An 18,731-nucleotide genomic window follows, 5' to 3' on the forward strand; every position below is an offset into this window, starting at 1 on the left:
ATGCACACTTCTGCAGATATAATACACTATACTGATGTGAGTGGCAAGCTTTGCAGTTAAAATAATTTATAAATTTAATGTATTCGTGGATTAAAAACTTGTGGAAGGAGCCTTGCATCTCTAAGGTTGGCTAATACAACACCCTTTAAAATATCCTCAACCCAAACTTTTCTGAATATCTACTGTGTGAGAAAGGTGGCTTTGCTACTTGTTATTCATTTGGAGAGATCTGAGTTTGACTCATGCAGAGATTGAAGAATTCTTAAAGGCTTTTTAATCAGGGTCATAATTAGTTAATAAGTAGAAGGAGAATGTTTTTCCATGTGAGTTATTCTTAGATGTTCAGTCTTCTGGAATGTGTATTGGTTTGTAAACTCCATTGTACATACATAATACACTAGCACAATATGAGCTGAGGTACTGAAACAACATAAAACCAACAAAAATGAAACTTTTTTTTTTTTTTTTGAACAAGTGATGATGGCAAAGTTACTACACTATCACATGGAGGTGATATTACCAAATGTGTAACTAGGTTTTTCCAGAAACTAAATTTTAAATGTTTTGAACAAAAGAGTAAGCAAAAGAGTAACTAAATTTTAAAAATTGAACAAAAGAGTAAGCAGGAAAATTGCAAAAATTATTGAATTGGTAATACTAGCAGAATCAGTTTGCAACCTCATTATGAAGCATTGTAAATACACCAATGAGCCAAAACATTATGTGACCACCTACCTAATATGATGTTGGTTCTCCACATGCAGCCAAAACAGCTCGTACCCGGCGAGGCATGGACGCTACAAGATTTCTAAATGTGTCTTGTGGTATCTGGTACCAACACATAACCAGCAGATCCTTTAACTCCTGTAAGGTCCTTGGTTGAGATACTGCAGATTGGAGTTGCTGTTCCAACACAAACCGCAGATGCTCAATGAGATGATGTCTGGGGAATTTTGAGGCCAGGGCAATACCCGGAAGTCTTCCTCATGTTCCACAAACCAGTCTCGAACAATCGGGCAGTGTGGCATGGTGCATTATCCTACTGAAAGATGGCACTGCCAGAGGGGAAGACCGTTGCCATGAAAGGGTGTACCTGGTCAGCAATGATGTTTAGGTAGGTGGTAGAAGTCAGAGTGCCTGGCACATGGATGACTGGACCCAGGGTATCCCAGCAGAACATCACCCAAAGCATCACATTGCTGCCACTGGCTTGTTTTCGTCCCATGGTGCATCCAGGTGCCATCACTTCCCCAGGTAAACACACACATACCCGGCTGTCCACATGGTGCAACAGAAAACGTGATTCATCGGACCATACGACCTTCTTCCAATCACCCAAGGTCCAGTTTCGATGCTTTCATGCTCATTATAGGTGCTGTTGCCAGTGAACCGTGGTTAGCATGGGCATTCGGAGCAGCCTGTGGCTATGGAGCCCCATTTTCAGCAGGGTTCGATGTACTGTGTGTTGTGACATATTACTCCTGTCACCAGCATTCCAATTACTGGTGAGTTGTGCCACAGTTGCCCTTCTGTTGCCAAGTGCCATCTGGGAGCGCCTTCGCTCACTTTGAGCATGGCCGTCCAACACCTCGCTAACGATTCATGGGTTCCCTCTCCTCGGACCACTTTTGGTAGGTACTAACCACGGCTAGCTTGCCTCCGCATAGAACACAGTCATCTTACACATGCTTTTCTGCTGAGGGCAGATGACTGTCCTATGTGTGAGAACTGTGACACCATTTAAGTATTCTGTAAGATACAAAATCTTACAAACTAAGTTGAATAAAGACTATGAAGTTTTTTGATATTTTTTAAGGATTTTTTTGTTACAAGTTCAAATAATGTTTTATAATGGAGATTTCACTAGTAAGATTAATTTAGAGGTAAGATAAATTTAATAAGGGAAAGTAATAATAGCAGGGACAAAGCTATCAACTACCAACATATTCGGGGACAAACAAGGGCTGTGGGCAAAGCAACAGGTGGTCATTTACGAACAGGCGAAAAAAGGTTGTCGGAGACTTTCACTGGAAAAGGAGTAGGGATTAGTCCAGTCAAGGCATTTGTTTTAATCGGAACACTGTCAGAACAAACAGGAAGTGGGTACTTGTCCAGCAATCGGTTCCTAATTAGACGCGGTGGTTACCAGAGTGGAGTGCGTGTTTTCCGACGCTATTGAAGGCAAGGCATTATATGAGATTGAGTGTTTTAGAGGGATGGTCAGTTAACATCAAAGGGTATACGGTCTGGGAACGGAACAGGAGGAATATTCAAAAAGAAGATTGAGACACGTGCTATAGGGCAGTCTGAGAAAAAATACTAACAAAGTTGGATAGTAATGATAGAATTGGATAGAGCCTCAGAAATAGGCATGGCATCCTGGGAGTATGATGTAGAGAGTTTTAGAGGAATTTTAGAGAGGAAGAGAACAAAAAGGGAGGAGGAATGAAAAATTGTAGAGGCAGAAAGAAAAAACGGATTGTTGGTGTGGAAAAGAAGATAGAGAAGTTTAAGGGGGGTGTGGAAAAGAAGATAGAGAAGTTTAAGGGGAGTGTAGGGGAGAGATAAAGAGTATGCAGGAGTGTAGAAGAGCATAGAGTAATGTAGTGTAGTGGGAAATCGAACAGTAAAAGAAATGGAAAAAAAAAGAAGTGTTGTTAGTAAGTGCCCATGACAAGTAAGTGGACAAGGAGGAAAAACATAGTCAACGTTAGCTCGTTGAAATGTCTAGGAGGTTGAGAAGAATTAGTGAAGAGAGAGAAATAAAAAGGGATCTCACACCAAAAGAAAGGTAAAAATCAAGCACCGTGTTAAGAACCAAGATACCTAAAAATTTTGGAAAGCGAAGTGCAGAACCGGATGGAATCTGAAGCCCGACCGACATGAGAGTAGCCATACTGGAACAGAAGAAATACATCAAGCAGGCAGAATGAATGAAGCCGAGATCTACATAGCAGCCCTACAACCCATGCCAAACTCTCCGGAAATTGTAAGATGCCGCTCCAGACGGTGAAGATACGCGGTACCTGACGGGAAAGATGGAAAGACATACGGCAACGTCCCGCCGAGTTCAATAAGTAAGTGGCTAGATTATGTTAGTGCCCTCGTACATATATAATGGATTGTAAGGACACTGATAATAAATTAAAAGAAATTTAAGAAAGATAATGTGGTAAATATACAAAGAAGTACATAATGTAAGGATAGATTAGTGAAGAATTAGTGTTGAAAGACGTTAAACAAAAGGAAATAGATAGATATATGATAATCGTATTGTTTTAGCAGATGTATAATTAAAGAAAATTTTGGAAGGGAAGAATAGGAGAGATATTAGGAATAATTATATTACTGTATGTAGGCCCTGTTGTAATGTAAGGGTCCAGTAAGAGTCTAATAACTTAATTTGTTGTAGTCATAGCCAAATGGAGAACACTAGTCTGAAAGATAATGTCAATTGTATAAGTTAACTTTGATTAGAGAAAGTCTGCCAATTATATCTCTAAGCAAGAAGAAGGTATTAAATAAATCAGAGGGTATGAGTATAGATACTCAAATTAATCTTTAGAGTAAGAATCTGATTTGTATTGAAAGAGTAATATTTAACAAAATTTTCTAAAAGAATTATTAATCATATGTAAGAAAAGGAGTAATATTAACAATTTCCCTAAAGTGTTATTAATCATATGGTATAGAGAGAAGTAACCCTACCAATGTAAACTGATATGCCTAATAACTTATAACAAGTATTAAGTAAACGATAATGTCAAATATTATTATGTGTTTAAAAATTGATCATTTATCCTGTTGTAAATATGTACAATAAACAATATTTTATAATATTTGGTGTGTATTGTTATTCTGAACACTCAGCCAACCTGAAGGGAATTACACATAATTAAAGAGATTCCCCTGAACCTGAATTCTTTTGAGAAGTCATAAGTCAGATGTGTAAGTGGGGGGAAGGGGGATATAATAAAAAAGAGGAATAATATATATAAGAGAATAAAGGAAAAAGAAAACATAAAATAAATACCCCCCCCCCACAATTCGTCACATTTTAACCGAGTGTCCACGTTTTAGACACAAATGTGATTTTTATTTTACCGCTTTTAGCCATCTGGCTGAGCCTTATACACTCAGTCAGATTTTATCCGACAATGACCACGTGTCTGCTGTTTTAGCTTTCTAAAATCAGTAAACCTTTTTACTCGTATTTAAAATTTACCTTTTATTGTTATTTCTTTGTTGATATATGTTTTACTTTTATACTTTTTATATCTATGTTATTATAACTTGACATGGTGGCCTAACTAATTAGGTCACTGAATGTTTAACTTTCTATATATGACCTGGATTTGCCGCATTATAGCCTTAGTCGGTAATGTGCCAATAAAATCCAAATCAAATCAAATACTAACCATGGCTGACCGTGAGCACCCCACCAGCCGTGCTGTTTCGGATATGCTCTGACCCAGTCATCTGGCCATTTTGATTAGACCGGGGTTCGAGCCCGTCACCACCAAATACGGAGTATGCGGAAAGGTCAAGGAATGACCACCGCATATCCCGGAGCAATATGGCCTTAGTTGCTAATGCTCCTAAAAACCAAATAACAACAATTGTCAAACTCACTTAAATATGCTGCCTTTTCCATCTGAAGAACAAGAGTAACACTGATTAACGGAGCTCAGTATCAGGTGTTTTTTATACTGTGTCCTGACCTGCGCATGTGCCCTAGTTGCTTCGATTTGCATAACATCTTGCTGGTCATAATGTTTTGGCTCATCGGAGTAAATGTCATTCCATAAATTTTTGAATGTTGTAATTCCAGATATCATAAGTTAGAATGTTGTAAGCTAAGGGACTACCTGTATTACTAAATATTTGGTAAAATTTGATCTTTGGTCTTGGGAACATATATTAAGAGTTAGAATTTAACTATTAATTTAATTGCATATAAAAGATATGATACCATATTGTGGTGTGTTTCCAGTGCTTTCACAATAATTAATGAAAATATTGCCAAACTTATTTGTAAATTTATCTTTATAAAATGCTCTTGTCTAGAACATATACCTGGGCTATAAAAAAAATCTAAAAAATAAGCAAAAAAAAAAAAAAAAACCAAACATATGAGATTAACCAGTTAACATATGAGTTGATAAATATTTTAAAATTTGTAAAGGGCAGATACATAATTTGTTGTGACTGCATTTCATAATTTTAAAAATAAAACTTTAAAATTGTAATTTAAATTAAAATTTATTTACTAAAAATTTTTAAATATAGTATTATTTTTCTACTCATTTATTCAGGATTCAGTTCGTGTTATGTACACACACACACACACACACACACACACACACACACACACACACACACACACACACACACACACACACACACATGACAACATGACTTTTAAATTCAGAATGTATGAGTAATTATTTGATACTTTCAGGTCATCAAAAGAAGATAATGCTTGCTATTAAGAGGGTGAAAGACATTACCAATGGTATCCGACGGTCCAGTCATATACCTGATTCTCAGGACTTACCTGGCAGTGGTATAACAACCCTTCCTCGCCCGGCTAATTTAGGTAAATACACAAGGTGTTTGCTAAGCCAGCTGAATGTCATTTGTCCACACTCTACCTCTCGTAATTGTGATGTCCTTTCGTACTTTTTTGTATTGGGGAGGGCTGAGAAAAATAGTCAAAAGTATGAAATCTTAATCATTCAAGTGTTATTTTTCTGTCTGTTGAAGAAGTGTCAGATTGTCAGAATTGAAAAATAAACATTAAATAAATTCCTTTCATAGTGATAAAAAAATATACCTTAGTTATCCAGTTATTTAATCACTAAAATAATAAACAAATTAAAAAAAATGTCAAAAAATGGGCACAGATCAAATTCACGCTCCAGATTAAGATAGAAAAAACACTGTGTTTACAGTTTGATTGCAATCATGTTGTGTTAGTGAAGGGTTTCATTAAGTAAAAGTTATTCACTGGTGGTCAGAGATCACAATATAGAATAGAAGACAGTAGGAAGTCACTTATCCCAAAAATGTTGATCTACTATAAAGTAGGAAATAATCACTTCCACAATTATGCTATTACTGCATATCAGTAAAATTGTATGGTTTTACCATACAATTTTACCATTGCCATGGTTTTACCATTAACCTTACAGAAAATGACTTCTTTATGGTTTTACAGGAAGTTTTCTTTGTTTCACTTATTTCACTCAAGTTTGCGTTATGATTTTCCATTACAGTGAAGCCTTCCTTAACAGACATCCCTCTCTAAACCTCTTGTTTTGGACACTCAGGCTTGGCCTGGTCAGAAGTATTAGAAATTACATGTTAAATGATCTTTCCAAAACAGACATCCTCTAATATGGACATGGACACTTTAATGGGTGTCCTTTTGGTATTTTCAGCCTCCTCAGAAGGGACACTTTCAATGGTAATTGACATGTATGCTTTGTTGGTCAGCTACTGGTATGGAATGTTTATAAACTTATTTGATTCAGTTTGTGGTATGTACTCACACACACGTACACACACCAAAAAAAAAAAAAAGAAGAGCCATAACACGTTTCTTTCAAAAAAAAAAAAAAAAAACCTCTACCAACAAATTTGCTCAAAAGATAATTTTTGACCAGTAGCTTATGAGGATTTTCTGTGTCTACAAACATGGAATATTCACAAACCTCCTTTACAAAACTAAAACATTATTGTATAGGATAGAATTTTCTGATTGCTGAATAAAAATTTGAAAATATGTGATACAAATCCAAAACCACTTTAAGATGATACTTCAAGTTTTTATTAACCAGCTAGTAAAGTGTGCTCTACAGTATAATCACAAAACTGTAATTGTGGTGGAATTTACCAATTCTGAGAAAATGCAGTGCATACTTTGGTTCAACAAGCTGCAGTGTGCCACTGTTATGCATAAATTTTGAACATTGTTTAAAAAGAAGCCACCAAGAAGACCTACAATTCTGCAGTGGTAAGAAAAATTCATAAAGGATGTCTGATTGTGCAGTTATCTTGGCAGAGGTAGTGGCCAAACAAGTCAGTGAGGGCACAGTGGATCTGGTTCAAGGAAGTTTTATGCAAAGCCAAGGGAAATCTGTATGATGACATTCCAGTCATGCACCTAATATGTTAAGGTCAAACAAGTGTGTAACATTTAATGTTTACCTGGTCTTGGTGCATTATAGCCTTAGTTGCTAATGCGCCAATAAAATCCAAACCAAACATTTAATGTTACATCAGAGGATGGAATTTTGTTTATAAATTTCTCCATGGTTATAGTTTTGCAATTGTGCTACCATCTACTGCAGCGTGCACATTTTCTGATTGGTGAAAAAAAAAAACTTGAAGTATATATTTGAAAAAAAATATCACTTGGAAGTTGTTTCCGATTCGTATCCTGGATCCTATTCACACTTTAATTTTGTAAAGGATGTTTGTACTCACCTTGTACATTTGATAAAAATGCTGTGTGATGCTTGACATTACTATCATAACTGCTTTAGCAAGAGTGGTATTCAACTTTTTGACTGAGTTCAGTTTGTTATTTGGTTTTTAGGAGCATTAGCAACTAAGGCCATATTGCTCCGGGAATATGCGGTGGTCATTCCCTTGACCTTTCCCCATCCTCCGTATTTGGTGGTGACTGGCTCGAACCCCGGTCTAATCAAGAGGTGTGTGCTACGCACTGCTGCTCCTTCCCACCTGGCTGCGGAGGCGCCACTGAGTTCAGTGACAGTTTTCACTTGCTCTCACAATACCACTTTCATTTGGCAATGGGAAATGGTGATCATATAAGCAGATACATGTGAAGTTCATATGTGCTTGATTTTCCTTCGGGATACTGGTATTTTCCGATAATGCCTAATAAATTTATTAATAAATCAATATAATGCCTAAAAAATTTTCTTAGACATTATGTTGATTGTTCGCTGATTTTTTAAGAAATGAAATTTCTTCTTGTTTGCAGCAAGTTGTATGCAGAAATTTAAAAAGCGAAGGTTTTAGCCCATTAAAGAGGGGAATATCCTATTAAAAAAAAAAAATGAATATGGACTAAAACTAGTAAGTGGTGTAATTATTCATAATGAAATTGCCAAAATTAAACGCTCCAAACAGTCATTTATGTTCATTTTTACAAAAAGTTTAATTATGTGTTTATTACAAATTGTGTTATTTATTAAAATTTAATTAAGTGAAACACATTACAGTGATAATAATAAAAAAAAAAAAAAAAAAAAAAAGTGAGTGAGCAACCAGTTACAGTAAGTTTCATTTTTCTGAATTATTGAAGCTGGCTACACAGACTTTTGCAAAGCGGACACCACCTCTTTATAGTGGGCACTTTCTTCTGACATAGTGGTATCTGCTTTAGAGAGGTCTTGCTGTACAATTTATCAAGTTCTTGAAGTCAAGATTGATATAATTTTGTATTATTGAAAATATTCAGTATAAAATAAAAAAGCTGCACATTAATTGCATTTATAGATACAATTAACATGCAGCTTTTTTATTTTTAGATGCCTTTCTTGGTATCCTTATCAGTGGTCAAGAGATTTGAAGGAAACTTAGTCATAAGCAGATTTGGATGATATGGTTAATGGTAAAATTTAATATGAATGAAACATGGAAATGAAAAGCATTTGGTTTTGTTTATTTTTTGTTTTGCTTCAGTGAAAAGTTCAATGTCTGCAATGTGTTGTTTTCTCTATTATTTTGTGAAGAGGCATGAAACAGTGGTGCTTGTACCTGACTTTGTTTAATATATATGTTGAAGAAGAAATATAGATGACTGAGAATTGTGTAGGGTAAACTTGAGGAAGGATTTCAGAAATCAGTGGTTAATAAGCTAAAGGGAAAGTTGTGATAAGTGTGCAATGAGAATGAATATTGAGAAAACAAAGGTTAAGAGTCAGAATATAAAGGTGTAGGTTAAATATTGAAGTTGGAGTATAGAAAATAGAACACACGAACAAGTATTGGACGAACAGAAATTACATGAACGAGAAATTAGGAATTGGTTTAAGGAAAAGATTGGTTTACAATATCTGGTATGGAGTGTGATACTTTATGGAGTATGGATACTAAGGATGGAAGATATTAAAATTTGGAAAGATTGCATATAGAGGAAGATATAAAAAATAAGATGATTCAGTAAAGTGGAAAATAAGTTTTTGAGAAGGGTAGGTGAGAAGAGATGTTTGAAAATAATCAGAAGGTATAAGAGAAATTGGATTGGATGTGTGTTGTGAGGTGAAGGATTGATGAAGGACATGATGGAGAGAAAAGTTGAGGAGAAGAGGCAGATTGAAAAAAATTGGCTGAGGATAGAAGATGTGGAGAGGTGTTTGTTGAGCATTTGTCCTTGGCGCAGCATCGATGAATACATCAATATGAATTGGTGCAACATGGTTGTAGTAGTTGCACCAACTCCCCTCCCCACAACCAACCACTATGATACCTCAAGAAAGACTTCCATATTAAAAATGCTATGGGAAAAGAACAGTTTTCTTTGTATACTCTATTGACATGCAAATTAAGATAAAGGAGGTAGCTTTTGACAGTAAAAACTTTCTGGCATATCATTGAAGAAGCAGCACAGGAATTTGATGGGGAAGAGGGGGAAAACATGGAAAACAGAATTTTTTGGCATGTTTAACTACTTTGTAATGTGCTATTTTATATGTTTTTTTGTGCACTGTGTCTCTATGAATGTTTGTCCACTGAGGAAAATTATACGTTTTGATAATTTAAAGATTCATTGTGAATAGTTGTGATATGAGATTCATTTGAGGCATCTGTGGAAAGGTTAATGCTTTTGCTCCTCATCTTTTTATTATTATTATTTTTTTTGTAATTATGTTTTTAATAAACCACTTTCAATAAATAAAATTGTAAGTTTTGTGCCCAACTTTTGGTGATATTTCATAAGTATTTTTCTAATTTCTTGAGATAAACTTTGGAGGTTTAGCTGGTGAATTTGATGATCAGAGTATTTGTATCAGTTAAAAATCTTGACTACTTTTTTTTTAGGCACATTTGCATATATACATTTTCATATGGCACCTCCGTAGCCAGGTGGGCAGGAGCAGCAGTGCATAGCACACGCTTCTTGATTAGACCAGTGTTTGAGCCCGTGACCACCAAATGCTTGATTTCTTGCGTCATGTGCCTATACTAATGCTAATAATATGCAAATAGTAATAATGCGCAATTTATATATTTAGTAAGCTGATAACAAGAAATGGGCTTTTCAAAAAAAAAAAACTTATTTATAACTGAGAACATTTTTGATTTTTGCACATCTGTCACGTTACTCATTCATTCCTTCAATTGGTGCACGTAACAGATATAATGTCAGTTTGTTCCATTCCATTTTTGCAATAATTTTGCCTTCTGTAGTTGCTTAAACTTGAATAATCATTTGGAGAGGTATTTGAATAATTATTTGGCGAGGTATTTAGTGGTTTATATAGTGCATGCTAATGCTAATGATAATAACATTATCATTAGCATTATAATAACATTAGCATTAATTAGCATTTTGGAACTTGAGTCGGATTAAAAAAAACTTATGAAGAATTTTTTTTTTTTTATAATTGGTTAGTTATGATTAATAAATATTGATTTCCTTGGAAAATAGCTTTTCCTAAGTTATTTTTATTATTATTATTATTTTTTTGTTTGTTTCCTTTCAGAACTGGAAAGGGAGAGGATGAGTGGTCTTAATGGGCTGGATTTTTGATTTGGAGATGCCAGATCAAATCCATAACCTTGTTTTTGTTTAATTAATTATTGTAGTTCACTTTATCTGATTTTTGAAGTGTTGTATTCTAAATCCTCTTTTAGGTGATATTTATATACAGATAAATCTTTATGGTTCTTTAGTTTTTAACTGTTACAAGTATTTTGCTGTGTGAATATATGCAGCCTGATCATAAAAGTGATAAAAAGAAAATCCTGATTGTAAAGTTCTGTTAATTGCAGTTCTTATGATTTGCCTTTAATTTTTTGTTATTTTGGTTTCATTGGATTGCTTTTATCTTTTCTTTTGGTATAAAACCAGCTTCTCTATGAATTCAGAAAATAACAGGCGTTTTCTATACTTTTACCACCTTTCATTCACAGATAACTTTCGTCTGAATTTGGTTGCATACTAGTATGCCCGATGACATGCATGCATGTTGTATTCAGGATTTAGTCATAGATTCCTGATTCAAATCCATGTTTAGGGATCTCACCCTACAGGTGGTTTATTGTTAGAGACTATTTCCAAAGTGTGATTTCTTTTTCATTCCTCTGGGCCACATGGTCTCTTGTTGTACATTTGAGTCTGTATACTACCAAAAAAATAAATAAAAATAAATAAAATAACAATAATAATAATAAATAAATAAATAAATAATGCACAGCCCATTGTTGACTGAATGGGTGCTATGGATGCATGGGTATTATAACAATAAAGTTGTTAATTTGGCTTTTACCATATGTCTGTCCCATAATATAAATCGGAAACTTTTTTCCTTTAAACACAATTCTAGATAACATGATGTAACCATTTTGTTCCCTCACACGTATTCATATAATTAATAGTTCACCTGTTTCTGTAATTAGCTGTATTTTGTGAAGCACTTCAGCTGCCATTAGCATTTTTTATGAGAATATTATTTAATCTTTTCGTTGCAGTAAATGCAGAGTTGAAAATATATTTCTGAATAAATGTTTGATTTTTTTTTTTTTTTTTTTTTGCATTTAATCTTAATTGGCAAAAGTTAAAAGTGATTTCAAGATAGGAATATTGATCTCTGAACATTTTTCTTGTAAGACTAATGTAGTTTAATTACAATTAATGGCATAGTGTTCATTAGTGAAAGAAATCAATGTAGTTAATCTTTCCTTTTGATTGGAACCAAAAGAATTACATCTACAAAGAAAACTCATTAGTACAAAAGTATGCACATTATTAATGACTTTTCTTCTGTAACTGGAAGAAGGAAGAAAGCCAGTTATAACCCAAATGCATTCTTTTCATTAGCCTTCCTTGTAAAATTAGATACATTTATGCTATAAATTATATAAACATATAACATATAATTATTGTGGGGAAAAATGGTTTTGGTTTTTTATTTTATGTATGTACAAGTAGGATTTAAAAGCATTTTTTTCTCTTTGCAAAGATCATTTTCCAAAGTTAATATTTCTGGACGATTTATTGTTAATCTCCAAGCCAAGCCCCTATTAATTTGGGAAAGTTCTGATGAATTAACCTTAAATAATGTCTGTTTTCTTGTGTTGGTTTGTTTTTATTTGTTGTTTTATATCACAAATTTAATCTGGCACTCATTTGGAAAGTGTCTCATTCATTTGCCATTTTAAAATAAGTGAATTATATTTTTTCTAGTTTACGTGTAGATTCTTCAGGTTCTTATAATTTGCATATTTGCAGGCAATGTGCCTTCATATCCCTACCATAGTCAGGAAGTTGCCATTACTACAGCCCGTGCCAAATTGTCTCCAACAACAGAGACTTCCAGTATACCTGAATTCAAGACATTCCAGCAGTCGCCTCCCAAAGGTGATGGCTTTCATCATTTCATTGCCAGAGAGCTTCATTCCCCTACCCATGGTGGCAGCCTTTACCAGCCTAATGTAGTGGCTATTCAGGTAACAAATATAGTGTTTTGTTATAGCTGACCTAATAAATATGAGACAGCATTAAAAAAAGAAAGTCTTTTAATATCTTTATTAACTTTGAAATTGACTGACTAGCAGGTGCACAAAAAAATAAAAAATTATAACAAGTGCAAGCATGTTGTGCTTTTACTTCACCAATCAACTTGGTGGAGAAAAGACCAGAAATAATTTAAATGGCAACTTTTAATAATTTATTCTTAATTCTGATATTATATTAAATGACAAGATCAGGAAACATTATTAGAAACAAGGCTTTCTTGTTATCCAGAAAAATAAAAAAATGTTTCACAATCAATTGATTATAGCCGGAAAAAAAAAAAAAGAGGAAGCTGAAACACCATGTTAAGTTTCTATAGAAATGGTGTTTTTTGATGTGTGTATGCCATAAAGAATGTTTTTTTTTTTATACTTTTCCTTATTTTGGCATCCTGAAATAATACATCTGATTACTGGTAAGCAAAAGGAAAAATTTACCCAAATGCCCATAAAATGATTATTCTACTTAAAATCATTTTATACATATGATATATTAATTTTATGTAAACTGGTCATAAGCCCATCATAAATTGTTTAATATATTTTTTGAAGGGCTTTATGTGCAGGAGAAAATATAAATCATTCAACTTGTTGATTGATTTAAATTTATAGATAATTAGCACTAATTATTTTAAATTAAAAGAACTAGTCCTAATTATTTTATTACTCTTTCTAATATAAATTTTGGATACAGCAGTGCCTTTCCATTTGAAATAAAACAATTTAAACCTGCACAAACATTCACAGATACCTTTCTAATCTGATTCCTGAGTCATTTGCAATGATTGCTTTATACTAATGTAATGTAATAAGAAGTACATAAAGAGATTACTCTTTAAGCGCTTTTTACTGAAAAGCTTTAATATACAAAATATTAAGTAAATATAACTTACTGGACCTCACTTGTAAAACCTGATCTGTTGATCATTCTTGAGCTACTAAACAAAACATTGCTTGGTTTTATTTTCTTTGTTTTCTGTTTAACATATTCACTGAATCATGATGCCAACATGAGGCATCAGGTTTTTAATTCACTTGGAGGGAAACCCCCCTGACTTTTAGAAATTTTTCTTCTGATTTGATAAAATGCAGATAAAATGCAATGTTGTTTTTATAAAATGCAGACATTTACCCTCTTGTATGTTTAAAATTTCAGGTAAAATCTTCCAGCCGAGGCCGCTCCTTGGAAAGCCTAGATATGGATGATTCTGTTTCTACAGTTATGCATCCTAGTTTCCACAATGGTCCAGATTGTTGGTATGATACAATTAGTGCTTGGCGACATCATGGATATGATACTGATAGTGAACTTAGCGTCCATAATGATCACTATTTGCTATTTGAAAGTGATGGAACAGCAACTCTTCATCGACCAAAGGGAATGGTTAAACCTAGACCAGTGGCAAAAATTGTAGCAAAAACTCGCCAGTCTGATCCAGAAATAAATTCTGAACCAGAAGATGAGTGCAAGACCTCTTTGAAGACTACTACACATAATGCTGATACCTGGTCATCACCTCAGCATTCCTGGGCAACTAGTGGCAGTTCATCACCAATGTATGGAACACTAAGAGGGAAAAGAAATCCACCTCCACCTCCAAAACGGACCAATTCAATCAAAAGTGATCCTTCTGTAGAACGTAGTTTAGAAGTTATGAAGGATGAGGCCTTTGCAACTTGTGTAAAAGGCTTGACTACTCATTTTAGTATAACTACATCAAGGGAAACTGACCTGCCCCCTCCTCCAAATGTTCAGGACAGATCTGTCTCCCCTGCTCTGACCGAAGACTTTCCACCCCCACCTTCTCCTTTACCATCAGCCCTCCATGAATTAGAAGGTGATTCTGTGCTCCCAGCAATTGGGGACCTCCCATGTGCCAAAGATTCAGTGCAATTAGAAGAACTTCATAGCACTCCAAAGTTCCGCCAACGAAGAAAAGACTCTGCAGACTCTAACATTTCCACTTCAAGCACTGAATCGAATTCGTTACCATTTGCCAATGAAAATGTGGGTACCATTAAGCAGAGGACTACTAAAACCCATCCAGCTTTAATGATGGATAGTTCCTCTTCCCCGGTACTTTCTCCTTCATCGACTTTAAGAAAGTCCAGCAAGTCTGCAAGTCCAGGTTGGTAAAGACAGAGGATTTTAATGAATCCTAATGAAAAAAATCTGTGTTAATATTATCAATTTGTGTTGCATGCATAGTTTTTAAGCAGTTAAAATTTTTATTCATATCGTAAAGAATAGGGTGAAAAAGACATACTAAATGGGTTAAGGACTGCACACTGTTTATAAGGTATTACTGGCTTAATAAGAGAGAATCAAATTCATATTTTAGAAGTCATATCATTTTCTTCAGTGTTTATCTTCAAGATGTTGGTGGAGTTGCACATAAAAGCAACCAAAATAATAATAAAAAAAAAACTGTCATCTTCCACCGCCACTTGTGTTCGTAATAGTGCTTTCTTAAGCATATATTTCTTATATCTTCTTTTCTAGAATTACTCTAATTTATAATGTTGATAGATGATAACAGTAATGGGCATTTATAGTTTGTGGTAAGTAATTGGAAGTCGGGATCTGTGTGATTGTTCATCATTGTGAGATAATTAATTAATGGAGACTACACTATTATATCATGTAGTTATTGTTATTGAAATGTTTCAATTTGAATAATTGAAATATCTCAGTGCCAAACACTAAAACAATTCTGGCTATGTTTTGGGAACTTGCTGTTTCCCATCTTCAGGCTTGTGGGGTTGGAACATTGGTTTGAGGTACATTTTTTTTAGAAAAATACTATTAATAATCTAATTATGAGGATTACCTATAATCTAATTATAAGGAACTTTAAATAATTAAAGTTCCTTATAATTCCTTATAGGTAATTTGATAACATTTCAGCATTGTTATGAGTGTTAATTACAATATATACTATATAATATACAGTAAGACCCCCCCCCGTATCCATGGGGGATACATTCCAAGACCTGCCATGGATGGCTGAAACTGCGGATATAAGCGAACCCCTGCTGACCCCATAATAATGTGATTTTCTTGTACATACATACGTATAATAAAGTTTAATTGATAAATGAAACACACAGTAAGACATTACCAACATTTAAATACGGTAATAATAAAGTACAGCAGACTTGATTTATTGGATTGGATTAACCAGGGCACTTCAAGACTCCAAATTAAAAAAAAAAAAAAAAAAAAAATCAACCAGAAATCATAAAATTCAAGTAATAGCTAGAATAGGTATAAACAGATATTTTGCAAGTCATAAATAAGCGACAAGAACCGGTGTTTAAAGTCGTCATTGGGAGATTAGTGTACCTATTATCTTGCAAACTCTGCTGTCTTCACACCTGCCGCTCAAAACAAACAAAAAAAAAAAAAAAAAAAGAGATCAAATGTTTAGTTTGATTTAGTGCATTGCGTCGTCGATTGTTGTGTTCTGTTGCACCGTAAAAGGAAAAATTGTTTCGTTATTTATGTCAGGGATGTCGAAAAATTTTTTTTCTTTTAGAAATTGTGAAAATGATAGGCAAACGCAAGAGTTGTACTTTCAAATTAAACAAAAACTTAATTATTCAAAAGTTTGAAAACGGTGCATCCGTTAAATCTTTAAAGAACCATTATAATGTTGGTGACCAAACCATACGCAACAATGTATGGTTGGAGAGAGAGAGAGAGAGAGAGAGAGAGAGACAGAGAGAACATGCAATTAATTTTGATCAGCTTAAAGGTAAAGTGTAAAGTAGTTTAGTGTCAAATGGCACCAGGGGTTTCCCCCCATCTCCGCATTGCTTTCATTGTAGGTGTACCAGTTCGCTGGGAAGGCCAAAGATTTAAAAGTGTATGGATATTGTATAAGTGTAGTGTTGTGTTTCGCTGTTCATTTGGCCATTTAACTGCTAGACTCCTGCTGGGCCCAACGTTGCCCACACTTGGCTTCGTGGAGGCAGACCAGGTACCCAGTAGCAGCTTGAAGGTATAGTGTGTTTCGGGTCTAACAGCACCAGGAATTTCCCCATCTCTGCATAGTATACATTGCGGTGTGATAGAGAACACTGTAGAGGCCAGAGATTTAAAAATGTATGGTTATTATGCTGTGTAATATTTTGGTACCGTTTTTCATCTGGCCTTTTAGCCATTGGGTCACTAATGGAACCCACTGTTGCCCACACTATACCTCGTAGAGGCAGACCAGGTACACCAGTATTTAGATATTTACTCTGGCAGGTCCTGCCCTGTAATTTCCTGAGATTTCAGTGGCTAGCACCTAAAGGGGGGGGGAGAAACGCTAGAAATTTGGTCATGCCAAAAGAGATATTAGTTATGCAGGGTAGAGTTAAACATTTTGAGTGAGGGGTTTGTGTAGTTTTGACAAGGATTAAATGCTAGTTGTGAGATACTAGAGAGGGAAGGAAGATTGAAGACTGGTGGGTGAGAGACAGAAGTATAGAGACAATAGGGAAGGTTGCCCCAGAGTATCAATGATCAGTGGGACAGGCCCATGCTCCACCAGGAAAGGAAGAAGAGGGGAGCAAGGGGGAAGGGGAGATTGGGCCCATCACCGGGGGAAGGGAAGATAGGACCATGCAAGGGAGCGTGATTTGGAGAACCAAGATGGCCAACAGCAGAGCTGTGTTAAGTCTTTGTTATTGTGGTAATCTCATCCAGGATTCAGGAAGTCACCCATGGGAGCAGTATCCCATCCAGTAAGGTTCATGTCAGAGATATGTGGTTTGGTCGCACTTGGGATGCGTGTCCCATCCATTTGTCACTTGACGATTGGTAAGGTCCAAGTCAAGGATATACAGCTTAGTCACAGTTGGGACGCGTGTTTTCCATCCAGTTGTCTCTTGGTGATCGATGCTTTGCGGTCACTTGATGGCAGTAGTGTCTGCGAGGTTGTGGCTATATTGGGTCCACGTGGTTGAGATACTGTCCATTAGTCTCTTAGTAGTCAGGGGTATCAGAGCTTGTGGTCACATGTTGGTGATGGTATCAGAAGGGTTGCAGCTATGTTGGATCCACTTGGCTGTGGTTGGCAGGGTGTGGGAGGATCATACATCTGGCAAAGAGACTCTTGATTGTATTTGTAGAAAGCTCTCTATGATTCTTTCTTTTGTAGAAGGTACTGTTCCTGATTTTTTGGGATGAAGTGCAGTTTGGTTATGAGGAGGCTACGGAGGTCTTCATAGAACTCTCATTCGTGCAGCAGGTGGTCCCATGTTTCAGGGGAAACCGCATATGCACAGTGGATTTACAAACATGGTCAGTTTTCTGTGGATTGCACCATGTCCTGTGAGGAGGTAAGCGGCGTACTGGCCTGGGGAGAATTGTGATGGATATTGTAGATATACTGCTTGGATATTTGGCAAGAATTTCCGTGTGATGTCTGCTTTAGTGGAGTCCACCCAGTGCTGTTGCCAGATGGCTTGCAGGTAGGTTTGTAGCCATTGTGCAAGTTGTGGTGACCTGTGCACAAAGGAGAGAAGCACCAGCACAAATGAACATTGGTTTTAGCCTGCCAACAACTGTGAATCCTTATATTTGGAGTAAGTTGGAAATTCCTCAGAGAATGTTACTATTTGGAGTCAGAAGCCCATGCAACAGAACTGGTGGAGAATGATCATCATGGGTTGCAAATTAAGCATCTTTGCTTCTCATACAGAATGACTAAAAATGATATATAATATCACAGCAGTTCAAATCAGGGAAAGAAAGGATTTTTATTTCTTCGCTGGTGCAAACCATGGTGGAAAAGTATCAAGCTCCTTTTTTCAAAAGGACCCTTAAAGCTCAGCACCTCATAATATCCAGCATACTTGATTTTATGCGTGGCTTTTGGGCACAGTGATCAAAATTGAGTACAAATTCATGTCTCACTGAATTTATGCTGATTAGTGAATTAGCTCCAGTGAACAGTGATTGGACA

The 18,731-nt window shown here is 35.4% G+C and overlaps 1 protein-coding gene across 2 annotated transcripts in view; it reads left to right on the plus strand.

Moving 5' to 3' along the window:
• LOC150084099 (caskin-1-like) overlaps positions 1-18,731 on the plus strand; it is a 258,960-nt gene that overhangs the window by 216,971 nt on the left and 23,258 nt on the right. For both annotated transcript variants that reach the window (XM_090375893.1, XM_090375894.1), the window contains 3 exons: positions 5,462-5,599; positions 12,491-12,708; positions 13,931-14,903. In XM_090375893.1, the coding sequence (XP_090232019.1) occupies positions 5,462-5,599; positions 12,491-12,708; positions 13,931-14,903 (1,329 nt within the window). The remainder of the gene's footprint in view (positions 1-5,461; positions 5,600-12,490; positions 12,709-13,930; positions 14,904-18,731) is intronic.

The sequence above is a fragment of the Mastigoproctus giganteus genome, chromosome 6 (assembly GCF_048544385.1).
Source record: "Mastigoproctus giganteus isolate SK-2022 chromosome 6, ASM4854438v1, whole genome shotgun sequence".
Taxonomy (NCBI): Eukaryota; Metazoa; Arthropoda; class Arachnida; order Uropygi; family Thelyphonidae; genus Mastigoproctus; species Mastigoproctus giganteus.